Source organism: Rhinoderma darwinii, chromosome 5, assembly GCF_050947455.1.
Source record: "Rhinoderma darwinii isolate aRhiDar2 chromosome 5, aRhiDar2.hap1, whole genome shotgun sequence".
NCBI lineage: Eukaryota > Metazoa > Chordata > Amphibia > Anura > Rhinodermatidae > Rhinoderma > Rhinoderma darwinii.
Genome location: NC_134691.1, coordinates 319,479,710 through 319,497,424, shown reverse-complemented (window position 1 = coordinate 319,497,424; position 17,715 = coordinate 319,479,710). Strand labels below are relative to the sequence as shown.

The 17,715-nt window shown below is 41.6% G+C and overlaps 1 protein-coding gene across 1 annotated transcript in view; it reads right to left on the bottom strand.

The window, feature by feature from the left end:
* Positions 1-17,715, bottom strand: part of C5H10orf67 (chromosome 5 C10orf67 homolog) — a 95,098-nt gene that overhangs the window by 53,156 nt on the left and 24,227 nt on the right. Inside the window, exons 6-9 of the mRNA XM_075827555.1 lie at positions 13,189-13,336; positions 10,324-10,382; positions 8,788-8,853; positions 3,933-3,998 (exon numbers count right to left, since the gene is read on the bottom strand). Coding sequence (XP_075683670.1) covers positions 3,933-3,998; positions 8,788-8,853; positions 10,324-10,382; positions 13,189-13,336 — 339 coding nt within the window. The remainder of the gene's footprint in view (positions 1-3,932; positions 3,999-8,787; positions 8,854-10,323; positions 10,383-13,188; positions 13,337-17,715) is intronic.

Below are 17,715 nucleotides of genomic sequence, written 5' to 3'. Positions count from 1 at the left end.
TCAGGAGCTGTTTTCTCTTGAAAACAGCTCCGTATTTTAAGACGTTTTTGACTCTGTGTGTGAACATACCCTAAAAGTTAAATCATACCAAAGAGCATAGTACATTCATTTGTAAATGAATATATAACTAAATAATAAATAATTAACACTTCAACTGTCCCTAAGAGCCCTAGATGTTTACATATTGTATACCCCCCTAGCAGTCGGTACAGTATCGCTATATCTATGTTGCAACCTAAATCTTATAAGGCTGGATTTACACATTCAGTTTTAATGCAGTTTTTCGTGCAGTTATTGATGTAGAAAAAGCCAAAAGTAAATACAAAATAGAGTATAAATAAAAGGCCACGATCACACTCACAGTTTTGATGCAGTTTTTGGTGCAGTATTTTTTAGCTAAGGCGTGGACTTAAAAGAAAGCAGATGTATTCGTTTTTTCTCTACACCCTCCATTCTTTTGGATCCACTTCTGGCTCTGGCCTAAAAACGGAGCCAAAAAGAGCACCAAAAACTGCATCGAAACTGTGTGTGAGTGTGATCCTGGCCTTAGAATATACTATACCCCCCTCATTCATTGATTGGGTTAATTAAGCACTTCATTATAAGGGATATGGACTGTTGTTCAGAATCGCAATGTACTGGTAACATATTTACCTGGTTATAAATCTATTATTTGTTAGGGAAACAGTTACGCGTTTGTCTTATCGCAACATGTGCCTGGTTCCCACCAAGTGTCATGATTTCTGGAAATAAGTGTGATTGATACAATGAGTAAACAACTTTGTAATAAGTACAAATTCTAAACTATTAGGCTAATTCATTCTTAGATATGCAGAAGCAAAGAAATGTGACTCTCAATGTGTCAAAAGTTAAAAAGTTCCGAGATACAGTGTGCACGATGTACTTATTGGTATATCATGGTGTCCTGCTGAGTAAAGGGTGTTTAGGGTGTTATAATTACATATAGTTCGTGACATAACTTTATCAAGTTCAATATTTTATACATCCAAACTCCAGTTGATTCAAAGAAGGGCAGAAACCACCATTGAATGGCAAAGACAAATTTGTCATAGGGTGGAAACATTCCTTCCTGACATCGGACAGATCCCTGGATCAAGATCTTACATTGCTTTTATTCTGTTACTCAAGGATGTTGTTGTCTAACCCTTTCTTACATCTATTCACATCTTCAGCTTTTACCAAATCCTGTGGGATCAGGTTCTATAATTTTACAGTTTGGACAGTAAAGTAATTCTTCCAAATTCTGTGATTAAATCGCAATTCCCTTACCCGCAAGCCGTGACCACGAGTTTTCAGTGGGCTCTAAAAAAAAGTTATTGCATTGGTTTTGATAAAGGCGGTTTACACGTTTTAAATAATGATATAACATATTCTCTCCGAGTCTTCCCTTTGGTAAATACATTTAGATTTGACAACCTTTCTTCATACCCAACATCCTCCATAATCCCTATTAATTTGGTTTCCCTTCTTTCTCCAGCTCTCTCTTCTTTTGTATGAACTGGTGCCCAAAACTGGACTGCATACTCAAAATGTAGCATCAACAGTGTTTTATAAAGGGGTAAAATAATACTTTCTTCTGTGGAAGCCCTGCCTTTTCTAATAGAAAACAATATCTTGTTAGCTTTCCATGCAGCAGACTGACATTGAGTGATATAATTCATTTTATCATCAATCTTTACACCCAAATCGTTCTGTAATGTAGACTGTTTACTTTGGCTTTGCAAGTTCTACTTATGGACAACATGAGTTTGCTTAGCATGAATATCTCATAAACATGGGAATGAAATAATTTTTTATTAAATAAAATCCAATGTAATGTAAAACAAAAGAAGAATATGAATATTAGATTATTGCCTTAGGCCCCATGCACGCGACTGTAAAAATTGTCCGTAATTGCTGGCCGCGATTACGGACCAATTCACTTGTATTGACCAGGGAACACCTTCGCGTATATTTGCGGGAAGGTGTCCGGGCGATAGAAGTGTACCGCAAAAAATAGGACATGTCCGTTCTCTTGCATTTTACAAGCCGCAAATGCAGGTGGCTGTCCGTGGCCGGCCGTGCCCGCAATCGGGCCGTGATTATGGGCACGGGGTCTTTATTTAGAAGCGATTTCCTACAGCGCAAATTCTTCCTTACCTGGGGTTGAATGATGTGGAGATTTGTGGGATCAACCTGTGTGAATCTTTTAGATCACAACAACCTAGAGGCTTTTATAGGTTGTGTCATGATCTACCCGTTCTCTGTATAGACACTCTCTGTTCTGTAATATCTAGTAGTGCTATTATTTATTGGTACAGATGACTAGCGGATCATCTATTACTGCTCAGGCAGAGGAAACAAGTCAGAAGAAGTCTACACCCTAGATTAGAAGAACTATGTGGTGGGACACAATGTCCCAGAATTACAATTGGGACTAGAGCAGAATGCAATGTAATCACACAACACATTGTATCCCACTGCAGCTCAGCCAAAACTTTGCGCTTTTTTCCCCCATGGAGTAACATGAAAGCCACAAGTGGATCCAGCGGAAGGTTCTAGAAGTACAAGTTCTTCCTTTATATTTCCAATTCTTTTTAAATCTATTTTGGACTCAAATAACTGAATGAAAAACTCCAGCATTTAAAAAACAAACAAACGCTGTGTAAGAAACTTCAATGACTGAAGTTTTCCTGCTCCCCAACCTTAACAGGTACAATGTAATGTCACTTTAAAGTGGCATTGTGTATCCATAGCGTGGAGTAGAGCTGCGGGAAAGCTATTGATGCGCAACTCCCAGTTCCACCAAAACCACTTGTTAAAGTTGTGCATGTGACTTCAGTGTGATCATGATGCCATATTCATTGAAATGTTATTTCAATAAATTAATTTAAATGTTGCTGTTCAGAAGATGCAAATATTTTACAAGACAGAAAAGTTGCCCATGTCTTCCATTGAAATGAACTGGAGTGCAGCAAATATTGTGCGACTTGAGTTGATTGGGACCAAAGTTGATGTCTAAAGTCAACTGCAACTTTGGTGCAATCAGATGTCGAAGAGGAAATGAAGATGCAGTGATATAAGAATACATATAAAACCTTAATGTATTATAAGGTAACTTGTCATCCAGGAAACGAAGAAAGCTGGTTGACCATCCCCGTGGAAGCTTAGAGATCAATGCTTGTCGATCAGGCCATTGCAGAAATATGTAAAACAGACAAGAATAGCATAAATGTCCCGGTGGAAAGGACATGCAAGTAGGGCATTAGCAGTAAAGGACTGTCAGTAATACAGTCATGTGTATAAGGAATTAAGGCCCTATTACACCGGCTGATTTTCGCAGGTGCGGCGAGAGCCGATCAACCAGACAGCTCGTTGTTCGGCGCTCGTTTGCTACTGTCACAAGGAGCTACGCATGGGGACGAGCGGTCGTTACTCGCTCGTCCCCATACATTATTATCATGTCGGCAGCACGTCTCTGTTTACACGGGGAGACGCGCTGCCGACAACGATAATATTTTACTTTTTTAAAAAGATACGCTCAGCAGTTGAACAAGCGTTTGCTCGTTCATCTGCTGATCGCTGCCATGTGTACACAGGGCAATTATCGGCAAGAGGCGTTCTATGACCAATCGGTTGCCCGATAATTGCCCAGTGTAAAACCCCCTTTAGGCTGCACAAGGAAGTTATGTCCACAACAACCTTCTTATCCGGTCCTGGGTAAACAGACCCTGACAAAATATTACCAGTTCACAACATTTTGGTACTAAAGGCAAAACCGAAGTAGAAAATGATAATTTTTACTAATATGGTTACATCATTGTTTCTCAACATTCCTCCGTTCTTCCCTTATCTTGAATGTGGTAACATGCAGTTGTTTACATACATTTAAGGTACACGGTGTATCCATGACTTGTCCCGTACAGACTTACCTCTTTATCTCTTTCTGCTAGCTTGGTTTTCAGAATATTTTCCATATCTTTCATTTCTTGCTGGAGCTTTTAATATAAATGATAATATAATGTAATAAACATAATGCATAGAAGACGCAGTCATTTTCAGATTATGGCTATACAGTGACTTGTCAGAATAACTTAGATCAATTATTATTTTATTCTTAAACCACTCCACCAATATGAGTCAATAAGACTGTTGTGGTCACATAAGAGGTAACATTGATTTCTTTTGGTGTGGAGGTATTGTATCGCACAAAACGTAGTCACTTTTGGTTGCTGCGGTTGTAAGGCTGCTTGGGTTTGCACATATTTTGCCACTTTCTGCATTTGATTTGAGTCATTTATTTATTTTCCTTGTGACCAAAGTTGCTTTGAAGCCCCGGCCTTATAACTGAATGTGGAGAGAGTAAATTTACAACCTCCAAACCTGCCAATTTTATGTGCACGGGGGCCTTCTGACTCTTCCCCAAAGGCAGATGTTGGTGGAGAGAAGGATCGGGCAGTCGGATTTTAACATGCCCGATACTTTTGTTATCAGGGAAGATAAGCCGCTCCCAGTGGTGCTCTATAGTGGCTCACTCCCCTCTCCCCATTCAGAATACATGCAGGTATGGGGGATCAGGAGGAATAGCTGTTGGGCCGAACGATCGTTCAGCCGACAGCTATCACTATCTAATGTGTATGGCCGTCTTTATTTAACATCTTTAGAAATGGATGACCTGATGAGTGGGGACGTCTAAGAGAAATGTGTAAAATCACTTGAGGACTGAACAAAGCACAGCAAGACACGACACTCCTGTTTAGAATAGAGGTAGACAGGAGGGCACAATCCCCCAGGTTGGTGGACTCGCTGACTATAGGAATAGCTGTTAACCAGTCTTTCCTTCCTCATAGTTATAGGTTGAACTGGTCAACAATGAAGCATATTCAGGATCCTCTGTTAAAGGGTAAGACCTGGCGAAGCAGCATTGACGCGGCCACGGTGCGTCCGAGAGTCGCGCCGGCACCCTGTTCGACACGGCTGTAAAGTTGCTAGCAAATAGCCGAGCATTATTGCGAGTAAAAAGGCTGTTTGCCTGAAAAATCGTGCAGTCAATAATGGATAGACCCTTTATGGCTGCACAATTTGGCAGGTAAACGTTGCGTTTGACCCGCAACAATGCACGGCCATTAACTAGCAACTTGACAGCTGCGTCTAACAGGGTACTGACGTGGCTATACAATGATTAGGATTTACTTAAAACCAGAAACCTGTTTTATGTATTCAGCGGATATTAAACACTATTAGGGCACGTTCACACGTGGCGGATTTCCTCCGCAACTGTCCGCATCAATGCCGCACAGAATCTGCGTTGCAGATTCTGCTGCGGATCTGCACAAAATGTGCAGTACATTGATGCGGACTAGCTGCTGCGGACTGCGGGAAAAGTGCTTCCCTTCTCCCTATCAGTGCAGGATAGAGAGAAGGGCCAGCACTTTCCCTAGTGAAAGTAAACGATTTTCATACTTACCGGCCGTTGTCTTGGTGACGCGTCCCTCTTTCGGCATCCAGCCCGACCTCCCTGGATGACGCGCCAGTCCATGTGACCGCTGCAGCCTGTGCTTGGCCTGTGATTGGCTGCAGCCGTCACTTACACTGAAACGTCATCCTGGGAGGCCGGACTGGAGACAGAAGCAGGGAGTTCTCGGTAAGTATGAACTTATATGTTTTTTTACAGATACATGTATATTGAGATCGGTAGTCACTGTCCCGGGTGCAGAAACAGTTACTGCCGATCGCTTAACTCTTTCAGCACCCTGGACAGTGACTATTTACAGACGTCTCCTAGCAACGCTCCCGTCATTACGGGAGCCCCATTGACTTCCTCAGTCTGGCTGTAGACCTAGAAATACATAGGTCCAGCCAGAATGAAGAAATGTTATGTCAAAAAAGCAAGACGCATCCGCAGCACACATGACATGTGCATGACAGCTGCGGACTTCATTGCGGAACTTTGAATCTCCATTGAAGTCAATGGAGAAATTCCGCCATGAGTCCGCCACTGCTCCGCAACAGACAGAGCATGCTGCGGACACCAAATTCCGCTCCGCAGCCTATGCTCCGCAGCGGAATTTTACGCCTCGTCTAAACGAACACTGCTAAATTAAAGTGTAAGTCAATGGACAAACGGCTCCGCTGCGGATTAACGCTGCGGAGTGTCCGCAGCGGAATTTAAGTGAAATTCCGCCACGTGTGAACGTGCCCTAAGGGTATGTTCACACGCACGGTTTTCAGACGTAATTACGTCTGAAAAAACGGCTCCATTACGCCTACAAACATCTGCCCATTGCTTTCAATGGGTTTTACGATGTTCTGTTCCCACGAGGTGTAATTTTTCGCGTCGCTGTCAAAAGACGGCCGCGTCAAAGAAGTGCAAGTCACTTCTTGGGACGTTTTTGGAGCAGTTTTTCATTGACTCCATTGAAAAACAGCTCCAATAACGTCCTTAAAATACGCCACGAAAAACGCGAGTTGTTAAAAAAACATCTGAAAATCAGGAGCTGTTTTCAGGCAAAAACAGCTCCGTCACTTCAGACGTATTTTGCTACTGCGTGTGAACATACCCTCAGGCTAGGGCTACACAACTACCAATTTGTCTGCGACTTGCTGTCGCACAACTATTTTAGGGTGCGCTTTGGTTGACACTTGAAGAAAACTCCAAGGAAAATCACTGGCATTTCGCAAATGAGTCGCAGTCGCATGAAGCTTACATTGCAGTCTATGCTGGAAAAGTTGCGTGCAATTTGCGATAAAAAAGCCAGCAGATGTGGATTTCTTGCAACTGTCGTGTTGATGTCGCAACACGCCGTATGTAGTAATGCGACCTTGCAATCTTCGTGTCATGCATAATAATCTTCGTATGATGCATAATAAAATTAGTTTCTATTTGCCCTTTAAAGCATCCTAATAGGGTACATTGCTCATCATTCGCTGTGGTCCGGCCTGTCTGAGCCAGAAATGCCCAGTTGGAGTCAATGGAAACCTCCACTGATTTGAGGTATAGGGAAATAACACAATGGAAAAGCTGCCCCAAGCAAAACGCAAAAACTCAGACTGTATAAACTAATGTACAAATATATAAAAAGTAATGTCTACTACAATAAAACTAGTGTAAATAGCTCTGACATGGTATTTAAGATTCACCACTTGCAATATTTCCAACAATAGAATTGTAGATTCAGCAACATCTCAACATGCCAACAGACTCCTCATTATTGAGCTCAATATGATGCCACAAAATCATAGATGCCTAATACTATGCCCTCACCAGTTGGATTCATAGAAAGCCCCTATTGTACTGCTGAAGTATCGTTTTTCATGAATTTCTAAGACACTGAGCCCAACAATACCCAACGCTAAGCCGAACAAAATGGAATACGTAAAGTTGCCATGACTTGGCACTGAGCTTGACAAGTGTCTCTTTACATATCTAAAGGCGTCCTGATTGGTGGTGTCAGCGAGCCTTCTTCTCTGAACAGTGTCATATTCTTCTGCAGAAGATGCGGAATGTTGGGCACAAGCTGTGTCTTATGTCATATTAGAAACAACACAGGCTGCTAATATAACAAAAGCATTCTCACTACTATTGTGAGAGGGACTAAACCACAGACTGATCAAAATATAGCCAACAGATCAGTGGAATGGACGGAGCGGATATTAATATTAAAACGACTTTTTCTCAGAAGTATTATGGAATAATAGAATGACTTTTTTACACCACTGGTGATTATTTTTTACCAAATAATCAACTGTAAAGGAACTTTGTCATTAGAGCGTGTCCCTTTAAATTAGGGGCATCTATTAGATGTATACAGTAAATATATAAAGGTATTGCCCTTATTCCAAAAGCAGTAATCGGATGTAGAAATAAAGCATAAGTCACGGTGTGGCTCCCTATCCCCCCACTTAACCCTCTGGACCAGTCAGCAGTGCGGCGGCGTGGGATAAACAGATGACTGGTACATATGTTGACGCTTCTCTTTCACAGAACAAAGGATAGGACAGGTTTAAATTCAAACTTTCCGATCCTTCTTTACCCCGACAGCAAAAGTTTGGGACCCATACGGCGGACACCCTGGCCATGAAATTTGGCTCTGTTTGGAGGTTGAGATAGTATGGAGTTGGTGAGTATGGCCAATGGTTTGTGTCATATGAATAGCTAAGGTCAATAATATATACAACTAGAGAACCACACTGGCACAAACACACTTTATAGACTCATAGCTACAACTGAGAGTCTGTAGGGGGCACAGTGGGAGAGCTTCTTGATTTAAACAATATACCACCAGCCTTCAGCTGAGTTAAGAATGATATACCTCTCAAAACATTAATGTTACAACAACCTAGAGAGGTTAGAAAAATCTGGTTAATGTGGCAGTAAGAGACAGAGAAACGTATTCATAGACTGCCCAGTCTCATTGCCCTTTCTGATTGTTAGGACCAGGCTGCCTGACAACCCCAAAGGCCGTAGCTGTGTATCAGCAGCAACCAGTCTGAGATAAACAACCGAGTCATTTGAGAGAGACTGGTCGCTATGGATAATCTGCCTAACAACTACAGGCTTTTATATGGGTTTGTCAGGCAACCGGTCTGTCTAAAATTACTGATTTCTTTAGCTCAAGACTAAAATAGGCCCAGAGCTGAGGGTAGAGGAGCAGCAAGAAAGATTAACAGTATTCAACCCCCCACTTTTCTCCTTCTCGAATTGCCATATTATTAGGATTTTTGCAAAAATAGATATAGGTAAAAACGAAATGTTGTACAAGTATATTTTTGTAGTAATTATCTTACCAGGGTAGCGGCGGCAGATTTTTCATTTTCAAGTTCAATTTTCAATTGTTCTTGAACTGATGATAACTAAAATAAAAAATTAAAAAAATATATATTATCTTATGCAGGCGACTTCTGAAATAGAAAATACATTTTCTCCAGCACATTTTAGTGTAGTCTTTAATTTATGAATTAGGAAACATTATAGGAGTATTTCCCACCACAGACATTGATGGCATATCACTAGGATATGCTCTCACTATCTGATCAGTGGGGGTCTGACTATTGGGTACCCCTTTAATGCCACAAGTATCAGCTATAAACCCATAGACTGATTTTTCCCTGGTCCAACTACTAATCCAATTTCTTCTTGCTATCAGAACAATATCAGAAAAGATCAATATATATGTGCAGACATTTTGTTATGTTGTAAAATATCTTTGCCACTTGAGAACTGCTAGAATAGGAAACTTTTTATCTTCACACAAATAAATAATTATAATTATTATAAAAAAAACAATAGTAGAGATCAGCAGAAATATTTTAAGCAGGTCTGATAAAATTTCTGACCAATGTATCAGATATCAATTGGTTGGAAATGATTGTTTCACTACCACAGATACACACGTTACACGTATAAGAGCTTAAAATAGTCTTACTGGCCCTTTATATGTTTGATTAAACATCTGAAAGGGACTGTATGAGATTTAAAAAAAGGAGTTCTTTTTTTCCCTCCCGAAACAGCGCCACTCTTGTACATGGCTACGTTTGATATTGCAGCATTCACTTACATAGGATTGAGCTGCAATACCAAACACAACCCATATACTAGAATGGCGCTCTTTCTGGGGAAAAAAGCAGACCCCTTTTTTGCTAATTTCGGAAAATCCCTTTGATAATTCTGTGTCAAGAATCAGCAACAAAATCAGATTTGAAGAGGTTGGTCCCTTGTTTTCCAAAATACTGCGGACACACGTCTCTCTCAGAAAACTAAAGTATTATTAATAATAATAAATATAAAATGATCATATACGGTAAACACCTTCACATTTTATGATTTCACAATAATAGCTCCTGTATTCAATTGTAAAAACAAATAGTTCAGCATGTAAATATTGTAAGCATTTATTTTAGCGTAAGTTTGTTTTGTCTGGTTTCCTTATGAAACGGAGAAGGATTACAACCGAAATGTAACAATAATGACACATTAGTTTTGCAAACAGTTACATTTCAATTGAGGTGGTTAACAGTCGGCTACAGTGTAACACTTGAGTGCCGCTGCACGGATAATAATGCGGTTAAATGAACTGTGTCCTTGCGTTACTCCATGACATAATGGCGCTATATCTGCCCCTGTGATAAGCCTGTCTTCGGAGCAAAGCACATCTCACTTTGATGGGCTGTTTGTCATCTCCTTCCAATAAGCCATCAATCTGGACGTACAAAACAGTTTTGTTCGCTGGTCTTTTTGGCCAGTTTTGTTGCCGATTGAGATAATGCTACAGGCTGGCTATTAACATACTTAAAAAAGCCATCACTTAATGTCAAAAGTCACACCTTCTCAATGGTCCTTTGGTCTTCTTCCATTCTCACTCTCATGGCGCCCACATCCAGATCTAGAACAATGGAAGAAAAAAAGCAGAGCGTGAAATCTCATTCCCGTGACCGTGCATTCATAGCACGCAGTGGAGGTCAGTAATGGAAGCGCTGGTCATTGCGTGCTGGCCGAACGTCCCGGCATTACTGTGACCCTCACAACCGCCCTTGACATTCAAGGTCCTTTTCCTGCTGTTTGGCCGGCTGCTTAGAGAGAAATTAAGAAGTAAGTTCAAGAGCCAAGTGTGGCATGGAAGACCTGCTGCTTTTCATCAATACCAGTACTGGACATCGCCGCTGTTAGTCACAGCAAATACGACGAGATTTAGCAGGTGGTTCTCTGGAGTTGAAAGGGTTGTATGGAAAGATAAAAAAAGACTCATTAAATCATATGACAAACATGTGCGGGGAATATGGTTTGTGTCCCCCTTATGAGATTAATCTTCATAATGGCCTCTAATGGGAAAATAAAATGTGGTCTATTATCCGTGCTGCTCTGATAGATTTGTAACATGGATCTATAGGGGAGGATGAGTATACAATGACATGCAATATAAACCACCGGTAAATTACTTGCATTATATATGTTATATGTCAATGTAATTTAGACATAGTTTCGCCTTGTGGCCTCTTGGGCATTTGACACAGGGGTTAGCTCTGCTGTCTTTCAGCACTGACTGGGCCATTGGTTAAATTCTTCACCAGGCCAAAAATCTGTTTAGAGTCTCGTCTGGGCACAATCCATAGGCCAATGCCCACAATTATACTAGTGGGTCAACATGCTTCCTATACAAGTATAAGGTGTTTTAATAAAGTATTGTCAGTTTGACTAAAAGACAACTAGATGTTATATACAGATAGGAAGAGAATATAAATGATGCTATATAAATACAGTTTATAGGGATTGTCCCATGAAGGATACTCTGATCAAAAGGGGGCCCCACCGCTCATTAGGATGATGAAAACAGGCAAGTACAGCGCTCGGCCATTTCCGTCAGCCCTATAGACATTAAATGAAATGGAAGTGCACATGCGTGACCACCACTCCATTCAAACTCCTCCTCAATGCAGTGAGAAGGAACGGGAGCGTTCTAGCGATCAGTGGCGCCCCCAGCGATCAGACATTTATCACCTATCCTGTGGATAGATGATAAATGTCATTCGTGGGACAACGCCTTTAGATAATGGAGGAATCCCTAAACGTTGATCTTGCAGAGCTGCAGACGGGTAGTTGGTTGAAGTATTTACTTACATATAATATGTGTCAAATCCAAGGGAAAACATTGGCAACAATATAATAGAGTTTACTTAGTTTAAATAGTAAAGCAAAGTAAGTCCTCGTGCACATGGTGGAGGTTGGATGAGGGCACATGGAGTGCCTGCGGGTCTGTAGTGTGTAGCGGTAGGGACTCCGTCAATGGTGTTCTGTATGGTTCTGTATTACGGAGATATTCTTTCCTAAAAGTAGCGCTTAGGGGAGAATACCCCAGTAATTGTGTCCAATGGAGAATGACACCATTTTTTTCTGAGGAACAGAAGTATTGTCACATTCACTTTAGTGGTGAATGGTGAAGAAAAATACATAGAATTTAAAGTCACAGCAAGATAAGTAAATGAAGGTATTTACAAGGCTACTCAACTTTTTATGTAGATTTCATGTGTAAAATTGCTCAAAAGGGGTGTTCCTTTAAACACTGCTGTAAACCTCCCAGAGTGGAGAGGGGGTATTAACAAAATTATACACAAATTAATGTGCCCCCATGAACACATCTTGTGTTTTCCACTCTTAGGCCTGATTCACACGAGCGCTACGCATCTTGGACGTGAAAAACTGCAGTTTTTCACGTCTGAGGTGCATCCGTGCTCGGCGCTGCGGGATGCGATGTCACGCATCCACCATAGATGAGAGTCTATGGAGGGATGCGTGATGCGTGAAAAGATAGGACATGTCCTATTTTCCCACAGACCCTTCAGACAGTCCGTTGAAACAACGGCTGTGTGAACGGCCACATTGAATTACATAGGTCCGTGGGACGGCCGCTGTTTCAACGGCCGTCCCACGGACGTTTAACACGTTCGTGTGAATCAGGCCTTAATAGGTCCAAAATTGCATGAACATTTCTTAATATATATTTATATAAACAGGAGTTTCATTGTTCTGATACATTTCCCAATCCCTTGCATAGACAAATAATTGAATAATAAATGTCTGCCACCACTAGAGGGAGTCTAGGAGCTTACTGGATACAGGTTATATATTGAACTCAATAATAACACAGTAAACAGTCATCTCCAAAGCTCCCTCTAGTGGTGGCAGATTTGTATAATTTAACGCTATGGCGAAGCGGGAGATTTAGAGCTCTGTGTTATAAAGATTTAGTAAGAAATCAATCAGCACAGAATGTCGGACCTAAAACAATAACATGGTGCTAAATGGTGGATATCAAGAAATACAAGCAACTGTGGTGGCACAGGACGTCATAGAAGCCTACTTGTTGCACAGAGGACTGACTAGACCAGATAAATTGTAGCAAAATCTCTGCTGTGAGAACTATTAGGTCTATATTGGTTTTTAGTCTAAATGGAAAGCCTTTAGTCTCTGAATGGAAACAAAAGTTTTCCCATTCGCTGACTGCAAGCAGAGATCTTGAAAAAATGTGAAGACCTGAAATGCAAAGTATATTAGAAAGTTGCTAAACACTTTAGGCCCTGTATTTTCAGTCTACCTGTAGCAATTTTTTTCTGCTTTTCCCAATCCATTGGCACAATATCGACAGCGCCCTGAGCCTATTGGCGTGAGCGTGATATCAATTCTCCACATTTTACCTAATGAGTGGACGTGTTTTTCTTTCTCCTTTAGAACAATTTCTAGCTGGTGGACTCTGTCCTGCAGGGAATCTACTTTGTGGTTTAGCTCCTTGTTTTCTTCCAGCAGCTTCTCTTTCTCTGGATCATCTTCTGATTGGTAAATGATCTGCAATATTAGAAAGTCTTTTATTTTAAGGTCTGAAACAAAGGGGGTGATTTCCAGCACGCCGCTGAGCAGTGATAATTCTCCAGCATTCTCGTCATATCATTTCCTGCGTTCTGCTGCATATTTAAAATATGAATAGAAAAAGAGAAGGAGGGTACAAAAAAAAAAAAAAACGGTCTCGAAAGCCGCCAGTACATTACATACAAAGACTATAAACACATGGGGATATTTTTATTGACAGGGATAATGCTTATCATACTGTTTTGTGTGCCCTCATCATTCAGGTCAATTTATTATGGAGGCCGCTTCCAGGAAGGCAGCTGGGGCCTCCACACCCACACTTCCCTGTATGGGTTTAGGACCGTGTTGCCCGTAACTAAGGAAAAGCAAGGAGTTTTGTGGCCGGGCAACTCTGGGGGGTTGTGGAGAGCAGCGATTGGGAGGGGGGCTTGTTGTCTTTGTGCCGTTCCTCTGTGACAGTGCTGCTAGTGTCACAAGGAGCACATCACATGTCAAAGCAGTGAAGTTTTCAGCCTGGAAGCCGCATGGAGTCCATCAGGCCCACAGATATCAACACAGTTGGCTTTCTACATGGTGCTGCAGCCACCCGGAGGCCATTCATATTCTGAACATTAACGTGGCTTTGCATGCTTGTCACACATAGCACCGTGCAGGCGTCTAATGCTATTGAGCGCTTCATTTTAAATCTCTGGGCAAACAGTGATTACCTTGTAAGACGGCTTCAGGAGAACGCCCAACAAAAGCCTTTAAAGTTATCATTTTAGTAAAGCAAGCTCATTTACATTTTTATTATGCGCGCCTTTTGTTTAAATCTTGCCACTTCCATTATGAAAAAGCCTTTTTCTAATGCAGTTGAAGCTTATTGCCACTGATACCCTTATTCACTGGTCTAATTCAAAGCCTTTTTGAGTGTTTGGAGATACCATGTTATGGCCGTCTAGACGTACTCCCGGACTGTATACTTCCACCTACTTTACCACAGACATTTAAAGCCTTTTGCAAGCGTCGCCGTGCAATTTGGAAATAGCATACTGTGCCTTATAAGTATGAAAACAACTAGTACTGTATAATAATAGAGCTAGTCCTAAGTAAATGGCTTTTAAATACAATAAAATTCAATTGGAGTCACCCATGGAATTGTCTCTGGAGTGTGAGGCTGGGTTCACACGACCATGTTACGTCCGTAATGGACGGAACGTATTTCGGCCGCAAGTCCCGGATCGAACACAGTGCAGGGAGCCGGGCTCCTAGCATCATAGTTATGTACGACGCTAGGAGTCCCTGCCTCGCTGCCGGACAACTGTCCCGTACTGTAATCATGTTTTCAGTACAGAACAGCAGTCCTGCAGTGAGGCAGGGACTCCTAGCGTCGTACATAACTATGATGCTAGGAGCCCGGCTCCCTGCAGTGTGTTCGGTCCGGGACTTGCGGCCGAAATACGTTCCGTCCATTACGGACGTAGTGTGCTCGTGTGAATCCAGCCTGAGTATGCTTGAAATTAGCCTGTACGTCCCACTAGGGAAAGGCCTTTAATACAACGCTACAGAATATATCAGAGGTATATTAATGATGGGTAATAAGTACTAACAAAATGCTACATTGTAATACTGGATAACCTAAAAAAACATCCATATATACTTGTAGCTATAGGGGCTGCAGAGGAAAAAGTCGCACCCGGGCCCTGGAGCCTGAGGGGGCCCAGAAGCCCCTCAGCCGCATAAGAAGACTCCAGTATTATAAATAATATATGGTAGGTGGGGGCTCTGTTATAGATTTTGCATTGGGGCCCAGGAGCTTCAAGTTACGCCTCTGTATTGAACATCTCATCTACAAACAGTGGGGCGTAATATGGAGTTGGTGCCTCGACTCAATTGTGAGGGCTTTCCAGTAGATTCTGGGACACGGTTCTAGGAATTTTAGTCCATTTAGCTACAAGAGGTTTGGTGATGTCGAGCACTGAAGATGGAATATGAAAAGTGAAGAGTGTTTGATGAAGTTGAGGTTAGGGCTCAGCGCAGACCAGTCAAGTTCTTCCACAGTTTGTGCCCAGAGTCAGTCAACAACAAAAGGTCTTCCCCAAAATGTTGCCAATAATCTGGAAGCACAAAGTACCCTAGAATGTCATTAAATTGTCACCAACCTTTGAACAAACTTTGCATACATCTATAGTACATATTAATATAAGAAAAGTTCTAATATATCTTATTAGAGAAAAATGGCTCTCAATTCACTGCTAAAACCCGTCTTGAGAGACCAGACGAATTGTCAGCTGACTAAGGGATCAACTTACAGCTGCCCATAGAAATATGAGGAGAGGGAGAAGGGAGCAGGAACAGAGTGAGAGAGACACAGAGAGACTCAGAGATGCTGCGGCAGCTTCTAGTAAGTGTTCTATCTCACCCCAGTACTGGATACATAGCTACACTGCTCATTACTGCTGTATAATCTCCTCCATGCTGCTGCAGCTTCTATATATGTGATAGATAGAGATAGGAGAGCAGGACTTTCCTCTTCTATGCTTGCAGCGTATGGAAGACATGATAGCAATTAGGCTCCAGGGACAAGCTCAGAGAAAATAGAGAATGAGAGATAGAGCCTGCAGACGGGAAAACTGATAAATAATGCAAAATACAAGTCATAAAGTGTCAAGAAATACTGTTATTCCTCATATACACACGTTTGACAGCTTATTCTAAAAGAAAGGTTAGGAATGCTTTAAGATTTCTGTTCAGAACTAAAGATGGCCATAGACTTAAAAAATCTTGTTCATATACCACAAGCATTTGAATTTTTGCATCGGGTAAATGGCATAAACCCACAGATTTCCAATGCGGAAATTCAATCATAAACTATCGTTAATGCAATGTGCAATGATTGAAAAAATTTGCATTTTAGAGCACAAATGCACAGGCAGTGAGACCCCTCACTAATAATCCTAATACCAATTTTTTTGGGCACAGCCTAATCATACTAGGCCATACATAATAAAAAAATAAAAACTTTCTTAACAAAAATAAATTATTTTGACCAAGTAACAGTGGAAGTAGTTTCAATGGCTAAGATCTGATGAAATCCGGCCAATATCCTGATAGATTGCAGGAACGGGTCCCTGATGACGGGGTGATGCTGTCTGAGGTTATGTATTCCTGTACATTCATGTTGTAGTAGAAGTAGTAGGCCATTTCAGGTCATATTTACCTTGTTTGCTGCTGCTTAGGCCATTGCTTACCTGCTTGCACCCTTAGGGTATGTTCAGACGTGGCGGAGTTTTTCCGCTGTAAATGTTGGTGCAGATTTGGGGCAATTACACAACGAATCTGCGCCAACATTTGCATATTTGACAGGTAATTCAGACGTTGCAGATATCACAGCGGACTTGCCACAGATTTCAGTTTTTGCATTGCAAAGGCTGAAATCCGCAGTGAAGTTCCGCTTCTTCTCCACAAACGACAGTGCATGCTGCGGAGGGAAAATTCTGCACCGCAGCCTATGGTTCGCAGCGGAGTTTTCCACAACATCTGAACTAACTTTCCTAAAAATGTATAGAAACAAATGTAAAAAACGGCCGCTGGAGAATTCCATTGTGTCTGAACGTGCCCTTACTGCTGGCTCATTTTCAAAAAGTCTTACAATTAGAGCGGTTACAATTTTTTTTATTACCCTGACCTATTTCTGTAAATATACCTAGCGATCAGCTGATCATTACGAGTCTGACTCCTGGATTCCCCCGGCAATACCCCCATGCAGGGAAAGTACATAGATGGGTTTAGTCAGGCAGAGCGGGAGACGCTCTTACTTAGCGGGGATTCTCGAGCGGAGGACCCCGCTTGATTCTAATAGAGCATATGGACAGGGGATGTCTCATAAAGAGTCTGAAAAATGGCCAAATAGGGGAACCAATCCAAGGCTACAAATCAAGTGGCAGGGTTGATGTCAAGTTTGCACTCCTTTGCCCTTGTAGAAAGGAACGGGGGAGAATTTAAATTCTATACATTCAGAACATTGCCATTGACTTGTCTGGTGTCAGGTCTACTCTAGGCGGAGTTCAGACTATCTGCTATATTTAACTTTTTCTCCTTAAGTGAATTATTAGCAACAAATAGTCCACATAGCAAAGAGTTCTGATACTGGAGCTCAAAGAAGAAATCTGAAAGGGTTATTCCCATCACAGGAAGTGATGTCATATCGCTTGTATACGTCATCACTACTGATCGGTGAGGGTCCGACTGCCGGGACCCCCACTGATCCTGAGAATTAAAAGGGCACAGCTTTGGTTTAACGCTGTGGCCCCTTTAAAGTTCCTGTTGCAGTTCCCGGCTGTGCAGGGAACTGCAAGGTGAAAACTGTGAAGGGGCCT